The sequence below is a fragment of the Strongylocentrotus purpuratus genome, unplaced genomic scaffold (genome assembly GCF_000002235.5).
Source record: "Strongylocentrotus purpuratus isolate Spur 01 unplaced genomic scaffold, Spur_5.0 spur5_scaffold_17, whole genome shotgun sequence".
Classification (NCBI taxonomy): domain Eukaryota; kingdom Metazoa; phylum Echinodermata; class Echinoidea; order Camarodonta; family Strongylocentrotidae; genus Strongylocentrotus; species Strongylocentrotus purpuratus.
The window spans coordinates 8273278-8294895 of record NW_022145602.1 but is presented as its reverse complement, the minus strand read 5'-3'; the positions used below and the strand labels follow the sequence as shown (position 1 = coordinate 8294895).

At 37.0% G+C, this 21618-nt stretch overlaps 1 protein-coding gene across 1 annotated transcript; it reads right to left on the bottom strand.

Annotated features, from left to right (window-relative positions):
* Positions 1–8090: 8090 nt before the first annotated feature.
* Positions 8091–17789, bottom strand: LOC100893807 (retinol dehydrogenase 8-like). Its single transcript, XM_030988618.1, has 5 exons — positions 17411–17789; positions 16640–16819; positions 14184–14277; positions 10725–10833; positions 8091–8359 (listed from the first exon to the last, which is right to left on the bottom strand). Exons 1-5 carry the CDS (start codon positions 17673–17675, stop codon positions 8156–8158), a joined length of 852 nt encoding a protein of 283 aa, XP_030844478.1. The 5' UTR covers positions 17676–17789; the 3' UTR covers positions 8091–8155.
* Between the last annotated feature and the right edge of the window lie 3829 nt (positions 17790–21618).

Below are 21618 nucleotides of genomic sequence, written 5' to 3'. Positions count from 1 at the left end.
AAGCCTATTAAGGCCCCCAAAAAAATCATTTGGTTGTCCTCGATTGCTTTTCTGGAGTAGGGGCGGGCGGGCGGATTTTTCCCCGTTTAAAAAAAATAAAAAAAATCATTGGGATGTCAAGCATTTGAACAAACAAAGTCTATACAACACTTTAAAGGTACTATGTCCCATTTGCAGGCCAAAAAAAATGAAAAAGTTAAATTCCAACTGCATTTGAAAGATAATACTAATTTAGAACTTCCCTAAAAAAGGTAGGGCTTGAAAATGTCTTCAAGTGGGAAAATAATGACTATTAGTTGTCAAATCGACTTTAGGGCTATAGAGCCCAAAAGTAATAGTCTTGATTTTCAGACAATTGTACCGAATGGTCATATGTTTTATGCTGCGCAAAGATTCAATCAGTTTAATCTTGGCCATCACAAGAAGTGGGTTATTGATGTAGACAAATGCTCATGTATGTTATTACCAAAGAAGAAAAAGGCCAGTCAGTCACTCAATAGTGTCTGACAGTGAAGTTTAGCAAGTAAACGGGTTTCCTTGCATAATTTGAATATGAGGACACTGCTAACGTTTAAATTTCACAGATAGAACATACATGACATATTCATAATTCCTGCAAAGTTCTACATAATTTGAGGTTGGCTGCAAAAGGGACATAGTACCTTTAATATGGTAAAAGACTAGTTTAAAGGTCAATTTCCGAATACCACCCCAACCCCTCCCCCCGGCACCTGAGCCATGTAACATTGAAAGTTAAGATTAATATTATCTCCCAAACCTTGATTGTACCTGTATCTCCTGTGATATATCTTAACATTATAATAAATAGCAACTTACCATTAATTATATGTTACAGATACATGTAGATCAATGCTTAATAAGATACAATGAATTGTGGCAAAACTGAAAATATGACAGACTTTTACAACTGATTGGATTGTTAGTCACTTCATTTGTTACAGATTCTATCCCCCAAACCTATATTTTATATTCTTTCCTCAACATCATTTCAGGTTATACAAGTAGGGTCCATGTGACTTCTCAGACGAGCCTGAAGGATGACCTATGATGGACATCACAGCCATCAGAATACCTTTGAAAGCCACACAATGGCAGTTTGCAACCATCCAGATCGCACAGCTGGATTATGTGATGCTTGATGTGTGGAACTATCTTCAAGACGGTTGTACAACCCCTGCTACTGCGACAATTGCTCGGCGTCGGTTTCCTACACTAACCAAAATTCTAACTTCAACCTCAGACCTTACATATTACTGTAAAGATAAACTTATAATATTTAACACTAATAATAAAACAGCAAATTCACTGTATTTCAGAAATATGCTGATCATACATTTATTAAGTGTATCTTCGGAGGCGGGTATACATCGGCGTATCACAACATAGCAACGTTTTATACACATTAAATATATCATATTACGTGTACCTTACCGTTACCTAAACCATTATTACCTGAACTCAAATAAAGTGCAACCCTAACGCTATATGTTTCATGAAGTATATCCCGGATCATAGGATCAAATGTTGATACTCCATAGCAACTTTTCTGACAAGCATTTTTTTCCCCATCCACAGGGTTCCTTTATTAAACAATAGCAAACATTCATGTAAAAATACACAACATATACATTACAATCAAGCAAAATTTCATATTGACATCACTTTGTCAAACTAAAATCCAAGAAAAGCTTATACCTGAGCAAAAATCAATCATATACCATGTTCTATTCAAATGTATTCATTTATCTGTTAGGGTTGTTCTAGCAATACACTTTTCCATTTCATAATACAATTTTATAGCTGACATAATATTTTCAAACAACGGTAAAAAGTTTTTGTTTCTACTTGGCCGAAGAAAAAAAAATCCTATCACTGTGACAAGTATCTGGTTAACCAGTTGTGTTAATTCATATTCCAAGGTGTAACGCCCGATCGCTAGTAATTCAGAAAAAAATGATGTGAAGGATGACCTACTGAAGTCTTATATTTTTGTGTGCACTAATTATAGTAAGTTGCAAGAATTTGGGCCCCGTTTCATGAAACTTGTTATCAATATTCAGTTGCAATAACTATTATAAGCTAGTGAAATGGTTGCATTTGATTAGCTGAAAACAAATTTGTCATAAAAATATGACACTTGTTATTGATAGCAAGTTTTATGAAATGGGACCCAGAGTTACTTTGAGCCAGTTTGTCTGGAAGTGGGATTCCATTACGAGAACCCTCTTGCTTTGAAAAGTTGCAATATTAAACACAACTCAAAAATGGTCTGAAATGTAATTTTAATTTCAACTTTTTCTGGAAGAGGCCTTTGAATGTAATATTGACTATGAGGTTGTTTTGTATTGTGATTGTAATTTGATTAAGTATGTACTGTACAATGTTGTACTTAAGTGTATGCATTCTGTTCAGGTTCACTCAAGTTGAGGATATACAGTTGGCCCCTGAAAGTTTACATGCACCTGGAAGAAACTTGTTTCATCCAGATTTTCTCAACTGCACTCATTCCCATCAGGAGTCACTCTTCTCAGAAGGATTATTGATGTATATACTATATATATTAAACAGAGACTATATTTGTATATCTTTCAGGCCCAACTGTACATGTACGTACATCTAGAGATCAGGGATTATTCCAGTACTTAATAATGTTTTGTTTTTCTTCGCCTATTATAATTATCAGCATATGTGTACCAAGTTTTGTTTGCCTTATGCTTTGTAAATACTATAAATAGAGACCATGTTTGTCTATCTTCTTGAAGTGAAAAGTTGGCAGGAATGAGCCTGAAGTTGGGATGATGTATATCAGGCCCAACTGTACATGTACGTACATGTAGAATTCAGGGATTATTCCAGTACTTGATAATGTTTTGCCTTTTCTTCGTCTTCTTCTATTTTAACTATTAGTAGATTTGTACCAAGTTTTGTGTGCCTTATGCTTTGTATATACTATAACCAGAGACCATATTTTTCTTTCCTCCTGAAATGAAAAGTTGACAGGAATGAGTGAAGTTGTGATAATGTATATTAGGCCCAACTGTACATGTATGTACATCTACAGTAACGGATTATTCTAGTACTTGATAATGTTTCTGTTTTTTCTTCGTCTTCTTCCATTTTAACTATCAGTAGATGCGTACCAAGTTATGTGTGCCTTATGCTTTGTATATACTATAAACAGAGACCATTATGTGTCTATCTTCCTGAAATGAAAAGTTGGCAGGAATGAGTGAAGTTGTGATAATGTATATCGACCCCAACTGGACATGTATGTACATCTAGAATTCAGGGATTTTTCCAGTACTTGATAATGTTTTGTTTTTTCGTTGTATTCTTCTATTTGAACTATCATTAGATGTGTATCAGGTTTTGTATGCCTTATGCTTTGTATATACTATAAACAGAGACCATATTTGTCTATCTTCCTGAAGTGAAAAGTTGGCAGGAATGAGTGAAATTGTGATAATGTATATCAGGCCCAACTGAACATGTATGTACATTATATCTACAATTAATGGATTATTCCAGTGCTTAATAGTGTTGTTGTTTTTTCTTCTTCCATTGTAACTATCAGGCCTCTGAGTAGATGTGTACCAAGTTTTGAGTGCCTTATATTGAAGGCCTGCATGTATGAAACAAGTGGTCATGTGATTTGATATCAGCCTTTATGCCAAGAGCTACTTGTATAGCAGGGATATATACATTGAAATCCTGGAATCTGTGACATAGTGAAAATTTCAAAATCACAATTTTTCAATACAAACTGGCATACCAGTATGTGATTACTGTAAGACATACTTATATCAGTGTATAAATCAATATTTCTTTTGAAGGTACACGATTGTTATGATATAAATGTAGCAATAAAAGAATGTTTCCAATTCAAGAAGAAAATGATATCACTATAGTCCAAATCAGATGATCTTATAGTTATAGTTTGTAAGTTTACAGCCTTGTATGCAAAGAATGCCAAACTAACTGAAATGGAAATTGTATTACATCTGAAATAATTATTATTATAATAAGAAATGTAACTTATATAGCACCAAATCCACTCTGTGGAGTGCTCAAGGCGCATGTAGAAATAATTAAGAATTAAACAGAAGCGTTTTACATGATTTTTAAAGGGATCATAACCTGTAATACACTTTTTGATTTCTTCAGGAAGGTTATTCCAATAAGGTAGGACACGCGTGAGCAAGAGGATCTGTTCAGAGCAATCATGTTTGTGCTTATCATGTTTATGTGTACTGGGTATGTGTCAAAGATTAAAGGATTTATTGTATTTCTTATTCCGAGTCTGAATTTATGATTTGTTTGTAAGGTTTGAATCCAGAGAGATGGGGAAGGAGGCGAGGGAGGGAGTAAGAGGGTGCATACAGATGGGGGACTAGTTGAGGGAGGAGAGAGACTAAGCGAGGAAAGGAAGGGAGGGACAGAGATGAGGATGGGGGGGGGGGGGTAACAGATACAGTGAGCAAGAGAATAGAAGGGAGAAATATAGAGCATATGAGAGGTGGGGATATAGAAATGAATAGCCAATATGTAATAATAATAGTGCATTGTATTTTAGAGCGCTTAATACAACATGTTTCCAAGCGATTTACAAAAATTGGCGATTCTCAGATAATCGTCCATTAAATATCATATTTACAAACTATAATTAATATATACTAATCTACCTACATTTTTTTCAAAATGCATAAGCACAGATACATCCAGTCAATACATTAAAATACAATAGAATAAAATTAACTTTAGGCCAAAACATTACAGATTCAAATTAAGGCAATTACATTACATGTACCGTGAATAATACTTATGACATTAAAAGCTACGGACTAACGGAGAGAGTTAAAATGGAATGTTCTTAGTGAGGATTAAATGAATCCAACGAAGGAGCAACCCACAATAAGAGGGAGGAAGGAGAGAAAGGATAATAATAATAACAATAACAATATTCATAAAGCGCAACATATCCATCTCTAGAGATGCTCAAGGCGCATACAAATAATTTAAATTAATATTCAACAGGATATCGAAATCTTGGAGCATATGAGGGGGGGGGGGGGGGGTTGTAGAGACGTACGTGGAGGTGGATAGCTAATTAAAAAGGGGACATGTTCAAAAGAAAGATTTAGAGCATGTGGGAGGTGGGCATGTAGAGATGGATAGCCAATATGTTCCAGTAAGAGGGAGGAAGGAGAGAAAGGAAATCGAAACCTTGGAGTATATGAGGGGGGAGGGGTTGTAGAGATGTCGAGGTGGATAGCTAAATAGACAGGGGACAAGTTCAAAAGAAAGATTTAGAGCATATGAGAGGTGGGGATGTTAAGATGGATAGCCAAACAAGGAAAGAAACATGAGAAATAGAACAAGAACAGGAGGAGGAGGAGGAAGAAGAAAACAAAGAAGGGGAAGATGATGAACTGAGAAGAAGAAGAAGATTAATTGATATCACACACTTTCTTGCCGTCTATTTTATATTTAAGGCCAGGGCGTCAACCTTCTTCACTGCATCTCTCATAATTCCTATATTTATAAGCAGATAATCTTCACACTACTCGCGCCCCGCTCTGCTCTGCTTGATATAAGTTCAGGGGCCCGTTTCATAAACATTTTTATCTATAAAAAATGCTTAATTTCTAAGGTAAATTTGGTCTCGGCCAATCAGATGCCTTGATTTCAGTAGCTTATAACAGTAGCTTGTAACTTGTTATTGATATCAAGTTCTATGAACAGGGTCCAGATCTTTCTCTTTACACTCTAAAAAAAAAGATACCCTATATTGGGTAAAATTTTACACTTAACGAGGGTAAAAAGGGAACATGCATGTTTGTTGGGTAAAATTTGACACAGGGGTGGTTGGGTAAAAATTTACCCAGCAAATGTTTAATGTTTTACCCAACTGATGTGCAATATATTTGACCCAATGTAAAAGGTAAAATGTTACCCAACGACAACCATGTTCCCTTTTTGACACAACATTGGGTAATTCTTACCCAACTCATCCTGGGTACTCGTTTACTTTGTTCTTGTGTAATTTTTTTTTTTTAATTTAACATTTTAACCCAACCTTATTGTATGATTTTTTATTTTTACACAGACTTGGGTAAAAAGGAAAATTTTTCCGAGGAGTTGGCTGGAAAGGTACGTGTTATATGTAGTGTACTGTATAAGTAGCAGACCTCCCTCTCTCTCTCTCTTGGCTAGACAGTCTTTCGCTTGGCGTGCTCGCAGTAGGTGACTGCATCACGGATGACATTCTCCATACGAATAATGTATTGTCCAGAATTATGAGAAATTTCATGTCCATATTGAGAAGAGTTACACGCATTCATGCAAATAAATGCTGCGGGAAGACACAAATGCATGATCGTAGTCTATTTCGAACAAAGTCGTCCATCTTCTGTCGATCTTGAACACGATTAATTCGACGAATAGCTGATTCGGAACGACCGACCACGCTAGCGCTTCAATCATAGTTTTTAACATCAGTTGTGTCATAATACCAACGTTTAGGTGTCAAAACTTGTGTTTACCCAATGCGTGGTTCAAATATTAATCTGCATCGTTACTTTCTTACCCCAGAAATGCGCACAGTCGAATGTTGATATGACACTATGGCAAGTGTAATGACATTTCGAAGGGACTTGGTGTTTGGCACAAGGTTGGGTAATACTTTACCCAACTTTTTTAAACAGCGATTTTGCACAGCAAAATTGTGCACTCTATTTTTAGAGTGTACAACTCATGCAAGACTTTTACTTTTCGCGGTAATACTACTGACAACTGGGCCCCCGTCTTAGAAAGAGCTGCGATTGATACAATCGCAGATCCTCCACACAATCGCAAGTTTGCAGTCTTTAGCTCTTATATATGTACACAATTGCGATTGATATCAATGCCAAATAAGTTGCGATTAAAAGCAACTGTTATAAGACGGGACCCAGAGGAAGAAACCCAAGAAGAAGAAGAAGTGTGATGAGGAAGCAGAGGAATATTTGAATACTATTTATACCATCGACCAGAAAGGGCGGGGGTGGGGCGACCCTCATCAAATTTCAACTTTCAAATTTAGTTTATTTCGCAATTCACATTCATGGATTTAAAGTTCACTTCTTTCAATAAGAACACAAAAATAAATTATCAGGCTCATACCTATTTTGAACTCTCCCTTTCAACTTTTCAATATTATTTGCCCCATCAGGGAAGTATTTCCAAACAATAACCATAATAGTAAAAACGATCAACACTATCATATCAATTTCTGTAGTCAAATATTGAAGTATTATCGAAAACGACAAACAAACACACACAAAAATTACATCAAATATTACAGGAATATTTTATTCATACTTTAACAACATTTAACAAGTTTTATAATCATCAATATTATTAGATAATTACATTTGTAACGCCAAATTCATACTTCAGCTAGGCGGGTGTTTCAACAAGCCTTTAAGTCGATCTTAAAATAACGCCGATTATTTTATTATCAGATGATCTAAAACAACCTCAAGAATCTTCAAATATTCTCGAATTAAACTCCAACTTGAGTCTAAGGTTCGGTATCAAAATAAAAAAGGTAGAAAAAGTACCAAAAGTGACAATTCTGCGTCATCAATTTCGATAGACGTTGTTTAATTTAGTTTCACACGTTTCATTATTCTAGATCAATATTTAAAAAGAACCAACAAATTAAAAATAAGCATAATAACCCGACCCGATCTGCGCTAGATGTCAATGTCTCTATTTCAACCCCTTTCGATTTTTGTTCGACCTTAATTTATATAGGCGTTTGGGGCAATTCCATGTCATTTTCTATTTGTGCGTATTGTGTGGTATAAGTTATGTCACTGTGGGTTAATTAATGAGATATCCCATCCCCTCGTACCTATATGATGCCACTTTATACATCTTGAACTTTCACTATCATCATCTCGGAGCTGATCATGAAGTAAGATATGCTTCACCGAGTTTTACCGGGTTTTACCGGGTTTTTTTTATCGGGTTTTACCGAGTTTTACCGAGCTTATATATTTACTTCCCCCCCCCCCCCCTTCACCCCAGCCCCTCGTTCCTAGAGCTGCCACAACGTATGTCATAATCACCATCATCCTTTTACGCTAATTCATTCAAACAAACTTTCTAAGCCAGTCACCCCTTCTTCGCGGTATCTCTTGGCGACCCAGCTCCGCACGTTTTCGCTTGTCGGGTACCGCAGTTTCGGTTTCTCCGCTTGTACGCACTCCACGATGACGTCGATGACGGGTCCAGTCTCCTGGGCGGTGAACTGGTCAGGCTTGCTGAGTAGGACTTCGAACGCCGTCATGTCCTGCATGGGACAATGGTAATACTATAGTAGTAGAAGTAGTAGTATTATAGTAGTATTATTAGTAATTGTTGTAGTAGTAGTAGTAGTAGTAGCAGTTGTTGTCGTAGTATAGTAGTAGTAGTGGTTTAGTAGTAGTAGTAGTAGTAGTAGTATAGTAGTAGTAGTAGTAGTAGTAGTAGTAGTAGTAGAAGTATAGTAGTAGTCGTAGTAGTAGTATATAAGTAATAGTAGTAGAAGTAGTAATAGTAATATGAAATTAGTAGTAGCAGTAATAGAAGTAATATAATAATAGTAGTAGTAGTAGTAGTAGTACTATGAAATTAGTAGTAGCAGTAATAGAAGTAATATAGTAGTAGTAGTAGTAGAAGTATAGTAGTAGTAGTAGTAGTATTTTAGTAGTAGTAGTAGTAGTAGTATAGAAGTAGTAGTAGTACTAGTAGTAGTACTAGTAGTATTAGTAGTACTAGTAGTAGTACTAGTAGTAGTAGAAGTATAGTAGTAGTATATACGTAATAGTAGTAGTAGTAGTACTATGAAATTGGTAGTAGCTGTAATAGAAGTAATATAGTATTAATAGCAGTAGTAGTAGTAGTAGTAGAAGTATAGTAGTAGTAGTAGTATTTTAGTAGTAGTAGTAGTATAAAAGTAGTAGTAGTAGTAGTAGTAGTAGTAGTACTAGTAGTAGTAGAAGTATAGTAGTAGTAGTAGTAATATTTTAGTAGTAGTAGTAGTAGTAGTAGTAGTACTATGAAATTGGTAGTAGCAGTAATAGAAGTAATATAGCATTAGTAGTAGTAGTAGTAGTAGTAGAAGTATAGTAGTAGTAGTAGTATTTTAGTAGTAGTAGTAGTAGTATAAAAGTAGTAGTAGTAGTAGTATTTTAGTAGTAGTAGTAGTATAAAAGTAGTAGTAGTAGTAGTACTAGTAGTAGTAGAAGTATAGTAGTAGTAGTAGTAGTATTTTAGTAGTAGTAGTAGTAGTAGTAGTAGTATAGTAGTAGTAGTAGTAGTAGTAGTAGTAGTAGAAGTATAGTAGTAGTCGTAGTAGTAGTATATAAGTAATAGTAGTAGTAGTAGTAATAGTAATATGAAATTAGTAGTAGCAGTAATAGAAGTAATATAATAATAGTAGTAGTAGTAGTAGTAGTACTATGAAATTAGTAGTAGCAGTAATAGAAGTAATATAGTAGTAGTAGTAGTAGAAGTATAGTAGTAGTAGTAGTAGTATTTTAGTAGTAGTAGTAGTAGTAGTAGTAGTATAGAAGTAGTAGTAGTACTAGTAGTAGTACTAGTAGTATTAGTAGTACTAGTAGTAGTACTAGTAGTAGTAGAAGTATAGTAGTAGTATATACGTAATAGTAGTAGTAGTAGTACTATGAAATTGGTAGTAGCTGTAATAGAAGTAATATAGTATTAATAGCAGTAGTAGTAGTAGTAGTAGAAGTATAGTAGTAGTAGTAGTATTTTAGTAGTAGTAGTAGTATAAAAGTAGTAGTAGTAGTAGTAGTAGTAGTAGTACTAGTAGTAGTAGAAGTATAGTAGTAGTAGTAGTAATATTTTAGTAGTAGTAGTAGTAGTAGTAGTAGTAGTACTATGAAATTGGTAGTAGCAGTAATAGAAGTAATATAGCATTAGTAGTAGTAGTAGTAGTAGTAGTAGAAGTATAGTAGTAGTAGTAGTATTTTAGTAGTAGTAGTAGTATAAAAGTAGTAGTAGTAGTAGTATTTTAGTAGTAGTAGTAGTATAAAAGTAGTAGTAGTAGTAGTACTAGTAGTAGTAGAAGTATAGTAGTAGTAGTAGTAGTATTGTAGTAGTAGTAGTAGTAGTAGTAGTAGTAGTAGTAGTAGTGATATTAATAGTAATAGTAATAATAATAATGATAATATAATATGAATAATAGTAATAGTAATAGCAATTGTAATATTAACTTGTATAATAAAGATAAGAAGTAAAAGAAAAAAAGAAGAAAAAAAGGAGGAAGAAGAAGAAAAGAAGAAGAAGAAAAAGAAGCAGAAGAAGAAGAAGAAGAAGAAGAAGAAGAAGAAGAAGAATAACTACATTATTTTATTGCGTACAGGTATATCCATCGATCCATACTATAACATGCTTAAGGCGCCTTTTATTACCATAGGCTTAGCACAGCTGCTCTAAGGCATTCAAGAAATAAATTCCTCCAACCAAGAGCTAGTCCAAGGTACTAATGCACTATAAACTACACCCTATTCAAGTGTGGCAAATATAGATTAATATCTTGTCAAAGGGTATTGGTGCCGCGACGGGACCCGAACCGCAAACCACGTGTTCCACTACTTGTTTTAAAGAAATGAAATATGATTATTATGGATATGACGGAAGCGATATCTCACCTTCACTGTGTCTTCAGAAACGATTATGTTGTCATCTTCTGCCTTGGAGTTTGTGGACATAGTTTCAGCAAATTTGGTCGCCACTGGTCCTGGCTGGACTGTACTGATGCTATAAAATCAAAAGTATATAAATGAAGAAGAAAAAAGATATAATGCAATGACATTAAGAAAAGGGCAGAAAAGGGCGTCGCGCGAAGGGTCGCGGGGTGTAGTAACACCGCCCCCCCCCCTTCTCCAGGATACACTGTGGTATAATTATTAGTGAAGACTCTTGACTTTCAGTACACATGTTCTAGAGGCCCCGGTTTCCGTCTTGGCGCTTGAATCTGTATTGTATCCTCGCAAATGTGTTTTTGCCTCTCTCGACCCAGGTGCATTAAATGGTTAGTTAGAAAATAAAAGTAACGGGAGTTTTCTTGATAATAGCAGTTTTAATTGTGGGGAAACTTCCTTGTGGAACTAAGACAATAATCATCATCACAGTTTGCTCCTTCCTTCAAAGTTTCTTGGCAAAAAAGAATGTGTTTGGGGGAGGAGGGGCGGAATTGTTGGAAAATTGGAGAGCTTTCAAAAACAAAACAAAAAATGTCTGAAAACTCTTGTCTAGCGTTGTCTCTGTCGGTTGTCTCGATCAGAAGATAGAGTAAGGATGTGAAAAACCGTTATGTCCCGGATCCGGAGCCCCGATCTGCGCTCCTTTTAACGTTTGTTTTTTAGCACGGTTAGGCATATACACTATGGTCAAATCTTATAATGATTGAATATAATCGTGTCGCTTTTACCCAAGGTAGCCACATCAGTATAATTACTGCTCTTTCTCATTACCCTATCATTACCACGTATTATAAGATGCTGACGTGGATTCTAATCAAATGATTGGTTGAGTGCGTACACGTGACCAGGCATTTGTTTTGCCTAAAGCCCCCATCACACCAAACTAGTTCCTACTACGTTCTGGAACCGTCCTAGAAAATCGTAAAACGGGTTGTGGTCGGGGCAGAAAGTGTTAACAAAATGTCTATAATACGATCCTAGTTCGTTCATAAACAGTCATCAATACGTCCATCTCGTCTGTACCCCGTCCACAGTCAGCTCACATCAAGTTCAGATCGGGTAAATTTGCCATTTACAGGCAGTCCAAGCCAGTCCGTAGTCAGTTTAGACCCATTATTAACTAGTTCTACCTCGTTCCCAATACGTCCAAACCCATTCTTACTAGTTTGTCACTTGTTCTAACTAGTTTTTAACCCGATCACCCCGTTTAGAGACACTTTAACTCGTCCTCATCTCGTTCTTAGTGCATTCGAACGCGCTCCTAGAGCGTGTGCAATCCCGTCCTGGCTCGGGAGCTATAAAAACCCAGCGCGTTCTCGCCATTCCTCATTCCCGTTCAACGCTTCTAGCTTTGCAAATCAAGAAATTCAAGTCAAGCCCCCATTACACCAAACTAGTTCTCACTACGTTCTGGAAAATGTTGACAAACGGGCTCAAACTGTGTGCGAACGGAGTGAACGCATTAGCAACTATTTACGATCTTTTTATAAGAACTTCATGGACGAGCTCGGACTGGCTTGTACGGGAAGTGCTCTAGAACTTTGAGCCTGTTCAAAATGTTCCCCGTCCTGCAATTAGACGAAGTGACAACGTACTTAAACCAAGATGGACGTACTACGAACAGAATTACCGTAGTATGAACGGAATTGCCGTACTTCAATCCTACTAGAAACGTGTTACAACGTGATGTGGTTGAGCATAAATTAGAAACAACGCGCAGGGTTTTTATAACCAGTACGGGATTGCACAGTAGAGCGCGTTCGAACGCACTGAGAACGAGTTGAATGTCTCTGAATGGGGATGTTGGGTTTATATAAACTAGTTGCGAACTAGTAAAAATGGTTTGGACTGCTTGGAAATGTCAAATTTACCCGATCTGAACTTGATATGAACTGACTGTGGACGGGTACACACGAGTTGGACTAATTGTGGACTGTAAATGAACGATCTACATAGGATCGTATTAGAGACATTAGTCCAATCAAAGCCCGTCCATGAAGTCCTTAAACAGATCGTAAACAGTTGCTATTACGTTCAACTCCGTTCGCACATAGTTTGAGCCCGTTTGGCAACATTTTCGAGAACGTAGTGAGAACTAGTTTGGTGTGATGGGGGTTTAACACGTAATTTTGATAATGACCGGTCATTATGGTCAAATCTTATTATGATTGAATATTTTGATAATATATAATATCTTATATAACAAACAATACACATCATTTTGTTCGGGCACTAGTAAAATTACACGCACTCGGTACCTTCAAAACAGTCCAGTGTGTTCGACTGTTCCAAAGGTATCTTGTGTACATGGTTCATTCTTACTAGTGCCCTCACTGCTGTGTTTTATTTGTATAGTATTTACAACTGTGCAGAGAGGGACACATATAGGCTAAACACCTTATCCAAGGATATTAGCACCGAACGAGGATTGAACCCAGAACCTCTCGTCAAGAACGTACTTCATCTTTCTTTATGTGTGTTTATTTTTGTTGTTTTGTGTTTTGGGGTATTTGTAATGTTTCTTTAACAAAATATATTTAAATATCTCAAAGTGTTCATGTATAGTTGACAATGTTATAGCATATCCAATTCAATCAGAAAGTGCAAGCAGTTGGTATTATTTATTCGACTTGTTTTCAAATTTGATCGTGTAAAGGTTTTTGTATACACATATCTTTTAAAACGTGTAAACAAATGGCAACTGTGCAAAAAATGTATTTTTGGTTGTTGCATGTATTCACTCAGCTGTGTTATAGAAATGTGATGCGTATTATACTTTACAAAACCAGTACTCATCATAAACAAAAACCGCTGTAGTTTGCCGTGTCATATCTGGGCCCCGTCTTACAAAGAGTTACGATTGATCCATATCAATCGTAAGTCCTCCAATCAATCACAAGTTTGCACTCTCCTATCTCTTATGTACAGAGTTACGATTGATATCAATCGCAAATAAGTTACGATTAATATCAACTCTTTGTAGGACGGGGCCCAGGTCGAACAAACATTTACACTCAAGTCATCATAAAAAATAAAACAAATTCGGTTTACCTCGTCTCCTCTGAACTAGGCTTCATCTTTAACCCTTTGCTTACCGGAACCTGGTGGTCCCTGTGTTAAGCCTATGGGAACCTGGTGGTCCCTGTGTTAAGCCTATGGGAACCTGGTGGTCCCTGTGTAATAAGCCTATGGGAACCTGGTGGTCCCTGTGTAATAAGCCTATGGGAACCTGGTGGTCCCTGTGTTAAGCCTATGGGAACCTGGTGGTCCCTGTGTTAAGCCTATGGGAACCTGGTGGTCCCTGCGTTAAGCCTATGGGAACCTGGTGGTCCCTGTGTTAAGCCTATGGGACCTAGACAATTCAGTAGTCGACGGGTTAATAAGTTCGATGGGGGTATCACGTACCTTATTCCAAAGTGTTTAAGCTGTGGCAGTAACGACTCAGTAAGACCCTCCATCGCAAACTTCGTTGCATTGTACACATCCATGTAAGGCATAGCTTCAGAAAGAGAGAGAGAGAGAGAGATAGAGATAGAGAGAGAGAGAGAGAGAAAGAGAGAGAGAGAGAGAGGGAGAGAGAGAGAGAGAGAGAGAGAAAGAGATTATTTTGTAGCACGATGGCAAAGAATTTCGAGAAATCAACTCAAGAGCGATTCCAATTCCATTTTGATCGCCTTTAAAAGTCATGTTCGGATTACGTAATAGCCCCTTCTCATGCACACCTTTACATGATGGATGAACTTTGGAAGATACAAAGACATGTTGACCGATAAAAACATACCCATGTCACTAAGAAGAAGAATGTTCAACCAATGCATTCTAACAACTATGGCATATGGATCAGAAACATGGTCATTGACAAGGGATCTAGAACAGAAGCTTGTGATTATTCAAAGAGCTATGGAGAGAAAGATGTCGCATTTATCTCTGCGAGACAAAATCAATCACAAAGTCATACGCCAGAAAACGGTTAAAGACATCATGGAGAAAGTCAGAGAATCAAAGTGGAGATGGGTTGGGCATGTAGCAAGACTTCAGGACAATAGATGGACAAATCGTTTAACAGAATGGCAACCAAGGATGGGAAAGAGAAGAAGAGGAAGGCAGAAGAGAAGATGGAGAGATGACCTAACATCATACATGGAAACGGTCGCTTGGACTAGGATAACTAGAGACAGAAAAGACTGGAAATGTTATGAGGAGGGCTTTGTCCACCGTCTGGATGAACTATAGCCTGATAGATAGATAGATAGATGTTCCCCCACATTGAAGGGAAGGTAATTTACTGACAATTCTCCAGAATTACGTATAGGCATACTGCCATCTGATGCTCAAAATGTCCCGACGTGTCGACCGCCATGTCCCACAATGCACGCACCACCAATGAAAATACTGTACAGAGTGGTAGCGATGTCGGTAAAATACCCCATCTTTAATGGCTGACGCATAAGGCTCTTGAAATTGGAAAATGTTGATAATTGATAGAGTCTGCATTTGTGTTTTAAGAATACTGGCAAGGATGATAACATTACAGACTAATAACTCTTACATAATGAATGAATTAATGAATGAATAAATAAACAAATATACGAATAAGTAAATAACTTAATAAATAAATGAATGAATAAATTAATTGTAATTCAGGTGTATGAAGAGTAAGATATGCATTACAGGTAGTGTAGCCCTTCTGCAGCCGACATCAAATTCTGTAAAACTTTGCAGGAATTATGAATATATCACTTTTGTCCTATCTGTGAAATCTAAACGTTGTTAGCAGTGTCCTAGTATTCAAATTATGCAAGGAAACCCGTTTACTTTCTAGAATTCACTGTCAAACACTATTGAGTGACTGGCTGACTTTTTTTCTTTGGTAATATCATACATAAAATGAGCTGTAAAGGGTACATGGGCGTTTGTCCACATCAATAACCCACTTCTTGTAATGGCCAACATAAAGCTGATTAAATCTTTGCGCAGCACAGAACGTACGCCCACGTGTACGGTGCAAGGGTCTGAAAATATTTCTACGCATAATTTTCGAAACGTGTTGCGAAAATTCTTAACGGTAGATATAATTCCACATAAAAGCAATTACCAGTTCTATTTTAATCAGGGAAGTTTTTAGTTAGTGTTATCTCTTGTTTATATATTTAGACTTCAGAAGGGACACACCACCTTTTACATATCTTTCAGGGGCCCGTTTCATAAAACTTTTTATCTATAACAAATGCTTAATTTCTATGATAAATTTGCTCTCAGCCAATCAGATGCCATGGTTTCAGTAGCTTATAACAGTAGCTTGTAACTTGTTATTGATATCAAGTTTTATGAAACAAGGCCCTTTCTTGAGCACCAAATCGACCTTTGATATTCGGCACCCATTAAACCCAACTCGAACCCTTTGTTGATTGTACGAGTTATGCGATCACAAAACTAATACACCGTGTGGCATCGCTACGAGTGTCTAGTAAAGCCCTCCAAAAAAGGGATCGGAGGTGTTTCATCAAATTCTAAAATTGATTATCAGTTTTAAAAATCAATATGACTGGATAGCTCTAATAAGAACATTTTAACATAATGGGTCTGCTTTTTCCTAGAGGTACAGAAAGAGAGAAGGACAAAAATTTAAAAAAAGTAAACAAACAGTAATATAACACAAAATATGATATAATATAAATATGATTATTCCATGGTATAAATACTTATGAGAAATCGAAATCGATTTTAGTTGATGAAACACCTCTATAAATCCCGCGCGAACGACATTATCAGTCTCCTGGACTGTCGTTCTCATGGGTTAGCAGTAGTCTTTATCTAAAGAGGACGAGATGAAGCTAAAATTATAAACTACTCGCACTCACCAAGATGTCCAAGAATACTACTGATATTCACGATGCGACCAGATTTCTGTTTCTTCATGATTGGCAGCGCTGCTTGTATCAACCGCACCGTGCCAAAATAGTTGGTGTCAAACATACTCTTAGCTTTCTCCATACTCATCGCCTCCAGCGGCCCGAAGAAACCAAAACCAGCGTTATTTACTGTGACAAGAAAAACGAATGAAAGAAAAAGGGAGAAATAAATAAAAGAATAAGAAAGAATGAAAGAAAATTGATGAAAATAAAGAAGGAAAACAGACAGAATGGAAGAAAAGGAGAAATAATGAATGAAAGAAAGGAAGGAAGAAGGAAAGAAAGAAACAGTTTTCGAACGGTTTTCGAATGTTTCGTTTCAATACGTTGTAAGCCCACGTAAATTCAAAAGATCCAATATGGACATAATACCAGAAAAATAATAATCTGGGTTTGCTAAACGGTTTTCCCGCCATATCCAGAGCCTGAAGAGAAAGTAAGCCGAAGTTACTCGATGCATTCAAGTTTGTTGAGGTGCTGACACTGAAAATGCAATATATTTGTCTACACTTAGTTAACTTACATGCACAAACCCTTGTCATTCACTGTATGTAACTATGTCTGCAATGTGAGACTATGAGACGGCATCTGCATGGGCTATGTACTTCAGCAGCTTCAGACACAGCCAGAGCCTCACAGACTTAGGCGCTGCTCAAGGCTTTATGAACTGTGGTCGAAAGTCAAATAAGAGTCTGTTCCTGCAGACTAGGCTACACTCACCCAGGACGTCGACACGCCCGTGTTTCCCCATGATGAACTCGAAGATGCTCTTGACCTGATCATCGACGGTGACGTCGAGCTGGCGAACGAATAGCGTCTTGTCGAGGGCATCGCCCGTCGCCTTCTCGAGGCCTTCCTTCTTAGCCAGGTTCCTCATGGTGGCATAGACCAGGTACTTCTTGTCTGGGTCCTGGGCCAGCCTTGCAGCTAGGGCCAGACCGATACCGGTCGAACAGCCGGAGATGAGAACAACAAGAGGGGCCATGGTGTTCCTGAGAGGGTGGAGAAATGTCAGCAAAATTGAAAGGTTATCATCCTCGGCGGAAAATGCCCTATTTTAACCGGATTTACCCCACACCCGAATACACGGTCAGCATACCCTCACAAAAAAATTTGAATGGTATACCAATGGAAGTACCATTGAAAATTGGCAAGCGAGCCCTTTATAACTAAGACAACCCATTATTTTTAATTGTATTTTTTCATTGTTTATCAGTCCTCTTTTTGGCGGCCAAACTTTAATGACCTTTGCCCTCACAATTGTATTGATTTATGATTATACACAATATACAGTGCGTCCCAGAAAAAACAAAGCCTTCGTCTTCTTTGTGCATGGCTGATCGTCAACGAAACGGAGTTAAGTCTTTTGTCAACTCTGTTCGTTGCAACGGCAGGCAGCCAGTAAAAACGAACCCGTTTGATCAAATTATGGAAATTTGAGCATTACTTTAAACACACATAACCTTGTTATTCCTGGCTCATTTTTCCTGATTAAGGTGTCATGTGAAAGGGCAGAAATTTAACTTTCTAGATATGTGATTTACTCCTTGAAATTCAGATACCGCCCGCCAAATGACTTTCTCATGCGTGAGATATGTATCATATGAGTTGCATTAAATGAAAGAGGAGGATCTAAGCTTTCTAAATATGTGTCATTTAATAATTATAATTGTGATTAAGTTATGATAAAACATCGATAGTTCTAGGTTTCGTTTTTTTCTGGGACGCACTGTATATTACAAAAAAAACATCGCGATACGGATTTAGCCTTTTTCTAAAGACAAATTTTGACTATTGATTTAGTTACCCTTTATTGATCATTGTCGATTGGGTGATCAACATGTATCCGTTTGTTTTCTCAGGAAATTTCTATAACGACGTTTATTTCACTAAAACCTATGACGCTGGCAATTTTTGTATCCAAAAATCAAATTAGGTCACCTCTCCCGCCAAAAGGGATTACAATGCAGTAGCTAGGAATTTATTATAGCACTTATACATATTTTTCGGGAGAGGAGGGGGGGGGGGGGGGGCGCCTAATTATTGCGGGGGATATACCGTATTGTTTTTTGCAGCTTTGAATTACATGTTTTTACCTTACGATAGTTCCATACTAACAATAATGAAGTTAATTCTGTTTATAGGCGATAAATAATTTGTGTAATGCTACTACGACGGAAAAATTATATCGAATAAATAAACGTGTTTTGTTTTCCACTATTTACAAATCTCACAAGCTTTTTAAAAGTACCTTTAACCAATGTGTGTTTTCATGATTTTGTATATATCCACCAAAATGATTTGTGGAGTTTTAGAGACTATAATAACAATTTCAGGGGGCGGATGGCACAAGACAGTAGTCACCAAGTGTTTGGTGCTCCGTTTTGGGTACTAAATACTAAGACAAGCAAGAACAAATCGAGGTCATAAGCCCATGCTTCTTATTTTCTATCTTTACCGAAGGGGGAGGGGACACGTAGCGACCTTTAAACGAGCTCCATGACAGCCCTTTAAATGATTGCCAAGGACTCTTGTACCTGTTATCATATTCACAATCTTAAAATTAAACGGTGTATTTGTTTCTAAAAATGATTTGGATGATGAGGTCATCTTCAAATATATTAATTACTGATACTAATAATCTATATAGATACAGAAAAAAGTTCATTATATTCAGATGATATTTGTTTTAATCACCTGTTTGCGTATGAATATCATATCATAGTTATTCTTTAACCATATTCGGGAGAGGAGGGGGGCGCCTAATTATTGCGGGGCATACCGAATTGTTTGTGCAGCTTTGAATTACATGTTTTTACCTTGCGATTATTATGTTAATTATGTTTAGAGGGCGGTAAATAATGTGTGTAATGCTACAACGACGGGAAGATGTGTTTTATTTTTCACAATGTACAAATCTCACAAGCTATGCAAAAGTTAAAATAACCGATGCGTGTTTTCAGGATTTTCTATCCACCAAGATGATTTGTATAGTCTAATAGAGACTATACTAATAGTTTCAGGGAGGGGGCACAAGTCATCAGGTTCTTGGTGCTCCGTTTTGGGTACTAAATACTAAGACAGTAAAGAACACATCAAGGTTATTAGCACATGCTTCTTATTTTCTCTCTTTACCGAAGAGGGGGGGGGGGGGGGGGGGGGGGAGGGGGGGGGGGGGAGGGGGCACGTAGCGACCTTTAAACGAGCTCCATGATAGTCCTTTAAATGATTGCCGAGGACTCTTGTACCTTTTATCATATTCACAATCTTAAAATTAAACGGTGTATTTGTTTCTAAAAATGATTTGGATGATGATATCATCTTCAAATATATTAATTACTGATACCAATGATCTATATAGATACAGAGAAAAGTCCATTATATTCAGATGATATCTATTTCAATCACCTGTTTGCGTATGAATATCATATCATAGTTATTCATCAACCATATTAACTTTAATAACCTTACATACAGAAACATAACTGCATGTCGACTTTATTTGTTCTGCGTGCAAGATATTTGATAATATGCTTGTTTGTTTTAGATAAAACATTAACCACATCATCAAGTTATGTTTTGTACTATACGACTTTCTGTCTTTTCTTTTTAAACCATTTCGACCTACATTGTGAAGGTAAGTACAGTCTTGTTATATCGTATTGTTAATAAAAAGCATATCAAATATAACTTTGTAACACATTATTATTCACCGATAAACAATATTGGTCCAATAAAAAAGAGCCTCAAACCACTTGGAATTTTAAAGGATATTACTGAATTGGAAGTGGTGCGGACCATAACAGCGCTTTGACTGGTGACGTTCCGTTGAATGCGGATTTGTAGCCGCGAAATATGTCGAATGTCTGAGTGGGCCACGGCTTCGATGTCGGTTTTCTATTCGTTTTTGTTGTTGCTATTTGGTTTTTGTTTTATCTTATTGTAAGAAGCAATGCTTTGCCTCGGACTAGTGATCATTGTTGAATGTCACTTTACTCTCGTTTGATTGATGATGATGTCGTTATTTTCTTTGACCCTGTTTCGTAAAACTTCTTTTGGTAAATCTTCGTCAAAAGTTTTTACTCATGTCAAGTGAGCTCGATATTGTAAACCTTAAGAAACGATGTTTATGTATGAAATTAAGGCTTTGCTTCACATAAAAGAAATTCTAAGTAATTCAAAATTCAAATGAGATAGGTCGCCACTCGGCTATAAAAGAGCAGGGATCTGAGAAGGTATTCATCTTTTCGGAGAATGTCAGGTGAAAGGAGATTGTGTACTATGTACAAATTGAGTGTATTCTCCAAAAAGATGAATACTCTCTCAGATCCCCGCTCTTTTATAGCCGAGTGGCGACTTATCTCATTTGAATTTTAAATTACTTAGAATTTCTTTTGTGTGAAGCAAAGCCTTAGCATCTGGAACGCTGGTACGCCTGCGCATGGAGCGCCAGCACTATCGGTGTTCCTGCAAGTGCTAAAACAGGCAGGGTCACACTTCGGGTGCAATTTCTCGAATAGCACGTGTTCCAGCACTCATTTTTTTGCTCGTCATCGCTTCCCAAATGCTTCATGCACGCCAAGGGTTACATTTGGGACGTGTGGTGCAAATTTGTACCCAGCATCCGAGATTTAGCACTTCATTTTTTAGAGTGTAAATAGTTCCTCAACTGAAAGTCAGTGGCGGATCCAGGGGGGGGGGGGGGGGGCACAGGGGGCACGTGCCCCCCCCCCCCCTGGCCAAAAGAAATATGTTAAAATCAGCCCTAAATTCACCCAAAATGTACTGAAAAACAGGGACGTGCACCCCCGGACACCCCCCCCCCCCCAAAAAAAAAAAAAAAAAAAAAAAAAAAAAAAAAACTAATAATAATAATTATTATTATTTTAAAAAAATAAAAAAATATGCCAATGGCTGACCTAAAAAGG